The sequence below is a fragment of the Bos mutus genome, chromosome 11 (genome assembly GCF_027580195.1).
Source record: "Bos mutus isolate GX-2022 chromosome 11, NWIPB_WYAK_1.1, whole genome shotgun sequence".
NCBI classification, from domain to species: domain Eukaryota; kingdom Metazoa; phylum Chordata; class Mammalia; order Artiodactyla; family Bovidae; genus Bos; species Bos mutus.
In genome coordinates this window covers 33,488,889-33,501,629 of record NC_091627.1, presented here as the reverse complement: position 1 = coordinate 33,501,629, position 12,741 = coordinate 33,488,889, and the positions used below count along the sequence as shown (strand labels likewise).

Below are 12,741 nucleotides of genomic sequence, written 5' to 3'. Positions count from 1 at the left end.
AAAAAGTAGAGTAAAGGGTTCTCTCTCTTTTGCTGGTGTGGGAAATATGGGTGAAAGTTCACCCAGCTGCTCTGAAGTAAGCTTTCCTAGTTAGGTTAGTGAGTAAGGCTGTATTCTAAAAACAAAGCTACCCTGTATTTCAACTTAATTTAGTTTATTGTGATTTGGAATTGTTTTCCAGTTCAGATATGGTTGTATATTTGGTGATTTTTCTCTTTTTTTATCTCTTGATTTAGTGTATGTCTCTATGGGTGTGGGGCAGGGGGTGGCGCAAAGGCAAGTTGTCTCCGATATTTAGTCTTCAGAATTACAACCCTTGTCCCTCCACCTGCTCTATTTTCTTTTTTTTCTTAGGTGCGTATCTTCTAACATATTTACGTTTCTTGTCTTTTGTCTATCTTTCCACCTCACCTCTCCCACCCTGCATCCCTAATCAATTCACACTCACTAATTCAGTTTACCCTGTTCTAGTTATAATTGCTTATTACCTGGTTTCTCCCCCACAGAATGTTTAGTTTATTGGCAAACTCTCTTTTCATGCCAAACCTATTTTCACCTCCTCCACAGAGACAGGGATTTTTATCTTGCTGCTCACTCTGGGTGCCTGGAGCAGTTCTGTTAGACTGCACTAGACTTTAGTTGCACAATGAATGACTCCGAGATGATGTTGGAGGAGATTGCAATTTACTTGAGGGAAACAGCTGCTACAGATGCAGTGATTAGAGAACCAAACAGTGAGTAATAAAGATAAAAATTGGGGCAGGGAAGGGAAAGATTGTTGTAGGCAGAATCTCAAAATAAGGCTTTGTGAAACTGCAATACTGTGGTGCTGGAGAAGACTCTTGAGAGTCCCTTGACTGCAAGGAGATCCAACCAGTCCATCCTAAAGGAGACTGGTCCTGGGTGTTCATTGGAAGGACTGATGTTGAAGCTGAAACTCCAATCCTTTGGCCACCTGATGAGAAGAGTTGACTCATTTGAAAAGACCCTGATGCTGGGAAAGATTGAAGGCAGGAGGAGAAGGGGACGACAGAGGATGAGATGGTTGGATGGCATTACCGACTCAATGGACATGGGTTTGGGTGAACTCCGGGAGTTGGTGATGGACAGGGAGGCCTGGTGTGCTGTGGTTCATGGGGTTGCAAAGAGTCAGACACGACTGAGCGACTGAACTGAACTGATACAGATATAAAAAAGGAAGAGTGATAAATACAGATGATACAGATTGCAAATAATGGAAAAGCAAAAGGAAGTTTATCATTAGTGAAACAGAGGCACTGGAGATTGAGGAGATGGCTGGCTTCTCCTATCTTAATTTACTTTAGTGTAGCACTTTGATTTACAGGTACTGTTATAATCATTACATCACTTCTACTTCTATCTTTGTAAGAACACTGAAATGCTCTAAGAGACTTATACATGGCCATACAGCTAGTGAATGGTAAACTTGATGGTTGAACCCAAGGCTTGGGACTCTCAGGTCCTTTGTCTTTGCCCTGTGAGTACTGATTTGGATTGCTTAAAGAAAAAAATGCAGACAGAACCGGTGATCACCCCGCTGTGGTTCTGGCACCATCTACAGTTTTCTTTCTTTAATAGCACGTCGTTTGGCCTTTAAGGCCGTACAAAGCTGCTGCTTTTCTGTGCCTTCTCTTCCCCTCCTTTAAAGAACTGCAGGATGGAGAGACTCGCGGAGTCTCTGATGCGCCTTGATTTTACTCTTCATGACACTGGGAAGTCCATCTCTCCATAAAAATGCAAGAGGACCCGGCTGGAGAATGTGCTTGAGATACCTTTGGAATGCATTTGGAACTGACGTTACAGATTGCTTTGTATCAATAGATTATTTATTGTCTTAGTGTATTTGTTTCCTATTGTGGCCCTAAATTTCCACAAACAGCATCTGAAACAATACAAATTTATGATCATACAGTTATGGACATCAGAAATGAGTCTTACTGGGCTGAAATCAGAGGTATTGGCAGGACTGAGTTCATTCTGGACACTAAAGGAGAATCTGTTTCCTTGCTTTTTCTAGCTTCCAGAGGCTGCCTGCATTTTTTGACTTCTTCATAGCCAGCAGAGTGGGTTCTCATGCTGCCATCTTCTGGTTCTTTTGCCTTTTTCTGCTCCTTTATAATTACACTGTATAGCTGAATAATCCAGGCTAATCTCCCTGTATTAAGGTCAGCAAATTAGCCACCTTCATTCCATTTGCATCCTTTATCTCCATTTGCCATATAACCTAACATACTCAATTTCTGGGGACATGGACATCCTTGAGAGGCCATTCCAACTACCACATTTAGTATCCAGGTAATCATATGACCTGATAATTGAAACAAAAAAGATACAGTAATAGTCACAATAATGATCTGGAACACTTTATTCTAATTTTGGTTTTCTTGTTGTTGTAAACTCCAGCGTTGTTATATGTAGCAGGTATTATAGAAATTCATGAATTTCATGAATTTGAACAAACTCCAGGGGATAGTGGAGGACATAGGAGCCTGGCATGCTGCAGTCCATGGGGGTTGCAAAGAGTTGGACACGACTTAGCACCTGAACAACAAGCAACAAATAGAAATTCTGTTTTGAAAATAATTAATTGTGAAATACGTTTCCTTACAGGTTATATTTGCCGCAGTTTTACAAGGTCCTCTGCTTTGCTGAGTAAGTTTGATTTCTCAGTGACATGCTTTCATTGCTTTTTATACTTATTTAGCCATAAACATGTTTACAAATAAGTTTTCCTTCTCTTTTTAGCCAGAACCCATATTAACTATGGAGTCAGAGGGGATGTGGCAGTTATTCGAATTAACTCACCCAATTCAAAGGTACCTAATTTAATTCACTGCAGTTTATTTCTACTCACTGCATTCATTAACACATTCCTGAATGGCAGAGAAATAAATCCACTAATTTGACGCTAATCTTGTCACATGGGTTTACAGTTTTGATAGAGTTTGAGAACTTGCCCACAGGATGCAGTTTTCTGCAGCAGACATCCTTGTTTAAGAATTATTTCTAGTTCACTGTAGAGGTATCAGATTAACATCAAGGATTAATACATGCCTTCTGTTACACTGTAGAATTATAAGATAGTTTATTAGATAAGAAGCCAAGTGCAAGCTTTGTTTATAAGAATTAAAATTGACCTACTTGTCTTAACTATGAGGTTCTTATGTCAACTTTCTTAACCTGCCTGACATGAGTCATTACTCATAGTAAGTTGACTGAGTTAAATGTCATTAAGGTTCCTGAGGGCCTTGAATGACTTGGTGCAATTCATGTTATCAGAAATCAAATTCCACTCAAAATGGGGCTTCATTTGTTTTTGGCAACTTCAACAAAATATGCAGCATTAATCCAATCTTTTGCCAAGAAAAGCTATATTTGAGGAGCTCATGCTTTCCCCCCACCTAAAGTTGCTGTAAAGATTTCCTGTTTCAGAAATCTTGTTACCAGAGACCTAAATGAAGTAGGAGGACCTAGATGCAAGCAATTAACATCTAACACAAATTAAGGAAAGTAAGAGCCAGTCCCCCTCTCTAGAGTGAGGTTGGCATTTACTGAGCAGTGATTCAGACTTACGGTATTTTTTCAGTATTTTCTAAGTTAAGCATTTTTCCTGAACACAAATATAACAAATGCCTATGGTTGGACATTTGAAAGCAATTAAGAGGAAAATAACAATCATTCATACTCCAAACCCCAAGATAACCACTTTTAACATTTAATCTAGTTTCAGCAAACAGTATTCTAAAAATTAAGATCATACTATTTGTCTAATTTTGATTCTTTTTTTCCCTTAACATTATACAAATTTTTTTCCATGCTGATAAATGTAGACTTACTTTATAGCCTGCATATGATTCAAACTCTTAGGACTATGAGCTCCTCCTTTAAGGAGAACTATTTTTTAGAGGAAGGCATTGGCCAAAGCACCTGAATAAATAGCTGCTGGCATGTTGGTTTGTTTATTTCCCTATTTCTTTTAACAGTGTATTTCTCCTGGGTAAATATATTTCCTGTAATCAAAATAGCCTTGGGTGGTGATTTGTATGTCTACTACATCAAATTTAAACCATTAGATTTATGTGTATTTCCCTTTGGCAGGTGAATACTCTAAGTCAAGAACTGCATTCAGAGTTCATGGAAGTAATGAATGAAGTCTGGTCTAGCAGTCAGATCAGAAGTGCCGTCCTTATCTCAACAAAGCCTGGCTGCTTCATTGCAGGTGCTGATCTGAAGTAAGTTTCAGAAAATTTGAAATCACATTTTATCTTGGCTAAAGGTATGTTTTTTAGGCCTTATCATTTCTCATTTGAAAAGAAAGTAGAAGTAAATTTTCTCTGAAAGTTACTTTTTGTGTTATTTTCATGAATATAAATAAAGTTGATAGAGACTTGTTGCTTAAACCTTATAAGACTGAATCCAGCCTTTCTTTAAAGAAGTTGAAAGTAGTTCAAGGAGCAGTATTTGAGTAGAATAATTACTATAAAACCAAACTAACAATGAGATGCCCTTTTTTTCCTATCTGTCAGACCAGCAAACATTTAAAAGTTTGAAAATATGATGTTAGCAAAGACTTGGAAAAATGAGAAAGTTGAGTGTTACTAGGACTGAAAATTGGTATAGCCACCTTGGAGAACAATTTGATAAAATTTAGTAAAACTGAAAATACATGTATCATATGATCTGTTCTAGGTATGTATGCTGGAGAAATCCCATCCTTTGTTTTTTAGGACCCATACATGCATAAGGATGTTCAGTCCTGTGTAATTTACAATAGTGAAGAATTTGAAACAAACTAAATGTCAGTCATGAGGGTAATAGATAAGTAAATGTGGAATATTCTTAAGATAAAATGCTATAAAAACAATTCAAAGGATCTAACTAGATCTACAGCATAATGTTAGAACTCAAAAATATGTTAAATTAAAAAAACAAAGCAACTTGCAGAATATTTGGTACAGTATATAGTTTATGTAAACATTTTAAAACAACACATAAAATACTTCTCTGTATTATTTATGGATACAAATACATAGTTGGTCTGAAGATTGTACTGCAAGTATATAATAATGGATGTTTCAGGGTAAACGAAGTAGCTGATAGAACTTGAGGAGGTCAGAGAGTACTTTACCAATACAGCTAATATTTTCTTTCTTTTTTTCATGATATAATATATGTATATATAACTTTTTTACACTTTAAAGCAAAAATAAGGAGAGATGGTATCTTAGTGTTTGTTTAACGGGTTAAAATGTTGACAGTTGTTAATTCTGTAAGAAATAGGTATTTGTTTTATGATTCTTTGAAGTTTAGGCAATGATAGCCAGCATTATTGGCTTAATAATTTGTATTTAAGGTACTTGTATACTTTTAAACATTGTTCAGTATGGCTGTGAGGAGATATCCCACATCCAAGGTAAGGAGCAGCAGCTGCACTTTGCTGGAGCAGCTGTGAAGATATCCCACGTCCAAGGTAAGAGAAACCCAAGTAAGACAGTAGGCACTAAGAGAGGGCATCAGAGGGCAGACAGACTGAAACCACAATCACAGACAACAAGCCAATCTGATCGCATGGACCACAGCCTTGTCTAACTCAATGAAACTAAGCCATGCTGTGTGGGGCCACCTAAGATGGACGGGTCATGGCGGAGAGGTCTGACAGAATGTGATCTGCTAGAGAAGGGAATGGCAAACCAGTTCAGTATTCTTGCCTTGAGAACCCCATGAACAGTATGAAAAGGCAAAAAGATAGGACAGAGAAAGATGAACTCCCCAGGTTGGTAGGTGCCCAATATGATAGTGACGATCAATGGAGAAATAACTGCAGAAAGAATGAAGGGATGGAGCCAAAGCAAAAACAGCACTCAGCTGTGGATGGGACTGCTGATAGAAGCAAGGTCCAATGCTCAAAAGAGCAATATTGCATAGGAACCTGGAGTGTTAGGTCCATGAATCACGAAAATTGAAAGTGGTCAAACAGGAGATGGCAAGAGTGAACGTCAACATTCTAGGAATCAGCGAACTAAAATGGACAGGAATGGGTGAATTTAACCCAGATGACCATTGTATCTACTACTGTGGGCAGGAATCCCTTAGAAGAAATGGAGTAGCCATTATAGTCAACAAAAGAATCTGAAATGCAGTACTTGGATCCAATCTCAAAAACAACAGAATGATCTCTGTTCGTTTCCAAGGCAAACCATTCAATATCACGGTAATCCAAGTCTGTGCCCCAACCAGTAACGCTGAAGAAGCTGAAGTTAAACGGTTCTGTGAAGACCTGCAAGACCTTTTAGAACTAACACCCAAAAAAGACGTCCTTTTCATTATAGGGGACTGGAATGCAAAAGTAGGAAGTCAAGAAACACCTGGAGTAACAGGCAAATTTGGCCTTGGAGTACAGAATGAAGCAGGGCAAAGGCTAATCGAGTTTTGCCAAGAGAACACACTGGTCATAGCAAACACCCTCTTTCAACAACACAAGACTCTACACATGGACATCACCAGATGGCCAACACCAAAATCAGATTGACTATATTTGCAGCCAAAGATGGACAAGCTCTATACAGTCAGCAAAAACAAGACCGGGAGCTGACTGTGGCTCAGATCATGAACTCCTTATTGCCAAATTCAGATTTAAATTGAAGAAAGTGGGGAAAATCACTAGACCATTCAGGTATGACCTAAATCAAATCCCTTATGATTATACAGTGGAAGTGAGAAATAGATTTAAGGGACTAGATCTGATAGACAGAGTGCCTGATGAACTATGGACGGAGGTTCGTGACATTGTACAGGAGACAGGGATCAAGACCATCCCCAAGAAAAAGAAATGCAAAAAAAGCAAAATGGCTGTCTGAGGAGGCCTTACAAATAGCTGTGAAAACAAGAGAAGCAAAAAGCAAAGGAGAAAAGGAAAGATATACCCATTTGAATGCACAGTTCCAAAGAATAGCAAGGAGAGATAAGAAAGCCCTACTCGGCAATCAATGCAAAGAAATAGAGGAAAACAATAGAATGAGAAAGACTAGAGATCTCTTCAAGAAAATTAGAAATACCAAGGGAACATTTCATGCAAAGATGGGCTCAATAAAGGACAGAAATGGTATGGACCTAACAGAAGCAGAAGATATTAAGAAGAGGTGGCAAGAATACACAGGAGAACTGTGCAAAAAAGATCTTCATGACCCAGATAATCATGATAGTGTGATCACTCACCTAGAGCCAGACATCCTGGAAGGTGAAGTCAAGTGGGCCTACAAACAAAGCTAGTGGAGGTGATGGAATTCCAGTTGAGCTATTTCAAATCCTGAAAGATGATGCTGTGAAAATGCTGCACTCAATATGCCAGCAAATTGGAAAACTCAGCAGTGGCCACAGGACTGGAAAAGGTCAGTTTTCATTCCAATCCCAAAGAAAGGTAATGCCAAAGAATGCTCAAACTACTGCACAATTGCACTCATCTCACATGCTAGTAAAGTAATGCTCAAAATTCCCCAAGCCAGGCTTCAGCAATACGTGAACCATGAACTTCCAGATGTTCAATCTGGTTTTAGAAAAGGCAGAGGAACCAGAGATCAAATTACTGACATCCGCTGGATCATCGAAAAAGCAAGAGGGTTCCAGAAAAACATCTATTGCTTTATTGACTATGCCAAAGCCTTTGACTGTGTGAATCACAATAATCTGTGGAAAATTCTGAAGGAGATGGGAATACCAGACCACCTGACCTGCCTCTTGAGAAACCTGTATGCTGATCAGGCAGCAACAGTTAGAACTGGACATGGAACAACAGACTGGTTCCAAACAGGAAAAGGAGTATGTCAAGCCTGTATATTGTCACCCTGCTTATTTAACTGATATGAAGAGTACATCATGAGAAATGCTGGGCTGGAGGAAGCACAAACTGGAATCAAGATTGCCGGAAGAAAGATCGATAACCTCAGATATGCAGATGACACCACCCTTATGGCAGAAAGTGAAGAAGATCTAAAGAGCCTCTTGGTGAAAGTGAAAGAGGGGAGTGAAAAAGTTGGCTTAAAGCTCAACATTCAGAAAACTAAGATCATGGCAAATAGATGGGGAAACCGTGGCTGACTACTTTTTTGGGCTCCAAAATCACTGCAGATGGTGATTGCAGCCATGAAATTAAGATGCTTACTCCTTGGAAGGAAAGTTATGACCAACCTAGACAGCATTTTAAAAAGCAGAGACATTACTTTGCCAACAAAGGTCCATCTAGTCAAGGCTGTGGTTTTTCCATTGGTCATGTATGGATGTGAGAGTTGGACTATAAAGAAAGCCGAGCATCGAAGAACTGATGCTTTTGAACTGTGATGTTGGAGAACTCTTGAGAGTCCCTTGGACTGCAAGGAGATCCAACCAATCCATCCTAAAGGAGATTGGTCCTGTGTGATCATTGGAAGGACTGATGCTGAAGCTGAAACTCCAGTACTTTGGCCACCTGATGCGAAGAGCTGACTCATTGGAAAAGACCCTGATGTTGGGAAAGATTGAGGGCTGGAGGAGAAGGGGACGACAGGCAGGGAATGGCAGAGACAGTTGGATGGCATCCCCGACTCAATGGACATGAGTTTGGGTAGACTCCGGGAGTTGGTGATGGACAGGGAGGCCTGGTGTGCTGAGGTTCATGGGGTTGCAAAGAGTCGGACACCACTGAACTGAATATTGTGTACTCTTCTTTGTTTATGTACAGTAATTAGAAATTTATAAATATTCTGTTTATTTTTTGAAAAAAGCAGAGTTATCTACATCAAGGACTTTTTCTTTTGCCTTGGTTATTCCAGCCTAGCAAGACATTGATGTACCTAATAGTAGCCACCTAAATCCTTAGTAAAGTACTTGCAGCTTCTGTGAGGCTAGCTGAGCCACTCCCAGCACACAGGAAATGTGACAGGAAATCAGTTATCTTTGATCAAAATGAAAAACCCACAGCTTAAATGTGTTCAGAAACAGTTAAGTAGCAAATGAAGGAAACTGAAATTAAAGGATGTTGAGGAAACATTGTTGTAAGAGAAGCTTTTTTCTCTGTCATTTCCACTGATGTTCAATCTGAAAGCTACTGATAATTAAAATGTTTAATCTGATCATGAAAATATTTACCAGAAGATTTGTAATCTAATGATTTGCTATCAAAGCAGATATAAACTATTCACCATGTTTTGTTCATGTTCCCTGAATTTTGTAGAGAGATGATGTCACTGATATTAGTGCTATCTGAGACAAAATCATTCTTCTTAAACTTCTGAGTATTTGAAGACTCACTACCAAATATTGATATATGGTACAATAAGGTTATGGTGGATGAAGTACTGAACAAAGTGAGTTATAGTTTTATCTTTGTTTTTTTTTTTTTCTGTTCTCTGTTTTCATGTTTACTACAGCATGTTAAATTCTTGTACGACCTCTCAAGAAGTAACGCAAATATCACAAGAAGCACAGAAAATGTTTGAGAAACTTGAGAAGTCCACAAAGCCTGTCGTGGCTGCCATCAATGGATCCTGCTTAGGAGGAGGACTTGAGGTAACAGATTTCTTCCAGAGTCATCGAAACACGGGCCAGCTCATTGTTGGGATCCACCAGCTGCAAACCTTTAGGCCACTGTTTTGCCTTAAGAAAAGCTCTTGAGGGCGAGTCAGCTTTTTCTGAGTCATTAAACTTCTGGATAGGTTTTTAGTCTTAGTCTCATGGCACTGAGCAAGCAAATCAGAGTGGCACGTTTTCATTTATAAATTAAGAAGAGTTGAACGGGATCCCTAAGTTCCCTTTCAAATATAAAAAACCTTGTTCAAGTTTGCAAGGCAAAAATTCATAAGTGCAGTTCATGCTCTTGAGCTACTTTAGTTAAGACAGCATATAGTGTATGTCGTGTGTTCTGTGTGTAGTAAAGACGATAAATAACACAAGGTCTGAGAGAAGAGATATTTACCAGACTGGAACACATAGAAAAGAAGGAGGCGGGGAAAAAAGAACATTTTTTGGACATTTATCACGTGCTGGGTTCTATACTAGCCACTTTCACACATTAATGAAGGAAAGCTGTATCTGGTTCTAAAAGATAAGCAGAATTTGATTAACGAGAAAACAGTGGCAAAACATTCCACATGTGGCATGATGTGAACAAAGACAAGGATAACAAAGCCTAATTAGGATACCATAAGTAGGCCTACTTGACTGAAGAGTCTTTATAGGGTATAGGGCTTCTAAACCTGAGATAATTGTGTGTGCATTTCTCTATTGAAAATTTCCATAGTTTTTAGATAATCAAGGGGATCTGTAGACCTAAAAGAGTTTAATAACTTAGGAAAGACAAATGAAGGAAGCCAGAAAGGTAAATTCTAGAAAGCATCAAATGCCAGCCTAAGAAATTCTGTGGGCACATTCCTGCCTTATAAGTAATTTTTAGACCCTCACATATCCTAAGATGCTATAAAACTAAGTTTTTTAACATTCTAATTTTCCTTCATTTGTTTGAAGCTTGCCATTTCATGCCAATACAGAATAGCAACAAAAGATAAGAAAACAGTATTGGGTTCCCCTGAGGTCTTGCTGGGAATCTTACCAGGAGCAGGAGCCACACAAAGGCTGCCCAAGATGGTGAGTTTAAGATCTCAATGTGAACTTGAGATCTTCAGTCCTATATATCCATTTGATCTATTTCCTCTTGTACAGAAGGTATTGTATGTGTACTCATGGTAAAATTTATAAACCAAATAAAATATGAATATATGAGATTAATGTCTGTTTATTTTTTTAATTCCTTAATCAAGATGATTGATCACGGGCCTTTGTTAGTCCCTAAAGAAGGGAAGAGATAAATAACATACATGTCTTGCTTTCTGAAACCTAACAGTTTAATTTGTTCCTTCTCTGCACAGTACAATCTTATCAGCTTTTCAGATCCTTGGATCTTATCTCATGATAACTATAAGAGACAGACCTTTTTTTTTGGCTGCACAGCATGTGGAATCTTAGTTCAGCGACCAGGGATCAAACCCTCAACAGTGGAAGTGCAGAGGCTTAACACTGGACCACCAGGGAAGTCCCTGGACGATCTCATTGTATTCTATAAACCCAAAGGGGCCCATCCGGCTTTTGAATTATTAAGAAGGGGAAGGACAGTGAGACCTGGAGGCTGCAGAGCAATCTTAACATCAAACATGAGTACCACCTGAACCTCATAGCCTCTGGCACTATAGATTCTTCAGGAAAACAGCAATCACTCCACAGAAATGCTCTTTGGAGAGAAGTTGATATGAGTTGGACACAGAAAAATGGGAAAGCTTATGGTATTCATTCTGATATTAAATAGTGTGTATTTCTTCATAGAAATTGTCAAGAGGATTTATTGAAAGAATGAATATGCCTATATGTGTGTAAAAAATATAGCTGAGTTTCTTTGTTATTGTTGGAAGCGGGGGGGCATTTCCATCCCCTACCAGGGATTGAACCTGGGCCCCCTGCACAGGTTGAGAGTACAGAGTCTTAACCACTGGACCACCAGGGAAATCCCAAGTCTGAGATCCTTTCTAAAGACATTTTCAACACAATGAAGTTTCTCAAAGTCTCTACTAATTCCATTGTAGGAATTTTAAATATTATACAAATGATAGAGAAGAAACTCAAAATGACATAATTGTACAATTTTAGAAAACATGAATTTTTTTTCTCCACTTTATCAATCCATAAGACAGAAATCCTACATACTGAATTAAAATATACAAAGATGTTTTCACTTCAAGTGGAGGTTTCTAAAACTATAAGTTACCTGAATGTGTATCTGTATAAAATTTCATTATTTGATATACAGCATGAAAATCTGTTTTGACTTTTCTTATTTTAATAATTATTTTGCTCAGTTGTATGATTTGTAAATTGTAATTATCACTCTGATATTTTTTCCCTTCTACTCAAATCCTTGCTTGCCTGTTAGGTGGGTATACCTGCTGCTTTTGACATGATGCTGACTGGTAGAGGCATTCGTGCAGACAGAGCAAAGAAAATGGGACTGGTTGACCAACTGGTGGAACCACTGGGTAAGTGTTAACATGACTCAGAATTGAGCCTTATGAAGTTATATATTTTCTTAAAAGTGTTAATATCTTGAATATTGGTTAAAGTGAAATTCATATACTTAAGAAATGAGTCATTGCATTTCTCTACTGATGAACAATATTGAGCATCTTTTCCTGTGTTTATTGGCCATCTGCTATATGTCTTCTTTGGAGAAATGCTTGTTTAGATCGTCCACCCACTTTTTGACTGGGTTGTTTGCTTTCCTGATACTGAGTTGCATGAAGGTGAAAGTGAAAGCCGCTCAGTCGTGTCTAACTCTTTGCAACCTCATGGAATTCTCCAGGCCAGAATACTGGAGTGGGTAGCTGTTCCCTTCTCCAGAGGATCCTCCCAACCCAGGGATCAAACCCAGGTCTCCCACGTTGTGGGTGGATTCTTTACCAGTTGAGCCACCAGGGAAGCCCAAGAATACTAAAGTGGGTAGCCTATCCCTTCTCCAGTGGATCTTCCTGACCCAGGAATCAAACCAGGGTCTCCTTTTTTGCAGGCAGATTCTTCACTGAGCTATCAGGGAAGCCCCTACATGAGCTGCTTGTACATTTTAGAGATTAATTCTTTGTCAGTTGCTTTGTATTCAGTTATTTTCTCCCATTCTGAAGGTTGTCATTTCATCTTGTTTATATTAAT

The 12,741-nt window shown here is 38.7% G+C and overlaps 1 protein-coding gene across 1 annotated transcript in view; it reads left to right on the top strand.

Moving 5' to 3' along the window:
- HADHA (hydroxyacyl-CoA dehydrogenase trifunctional multienzyme complex subunit alpha) overlaps positions 1 to 12,741 on the top strand; it is a 42,324-nt gene that overhangs the window by 2,858 nt on the left and 26,725 nt on the right. Inside the window, exons 2-7 of the mRNA XM_005895696.3 lie at positions 2,632 to 2,673; positions 2,767 to 2,837; positions 4,120 to 4,253; positions 9,423 to 9,561; positions 10,516 to 10,635; positions 11,972 to 12,074. Coding sequence (XP_005895758.1) covers positions 2,632 to 2,673; positions 2,767 to 2,837; positions 4,120 to 4,253; positions 9,423 to 9,561; positions 10,516 to 10,635; positions 11,972 to 12,074 — 609 coding nt within the window. The remainder of the gene's footprint in view (positions 1 to 2,631; positions 2,674 to 2,766; positions 2,838 to 4,119; positions 4,254 to 9,422; positions 9,562 to 10,515; positions 10,636 to 11,971; positions 12,075 to 12,741) is intronic.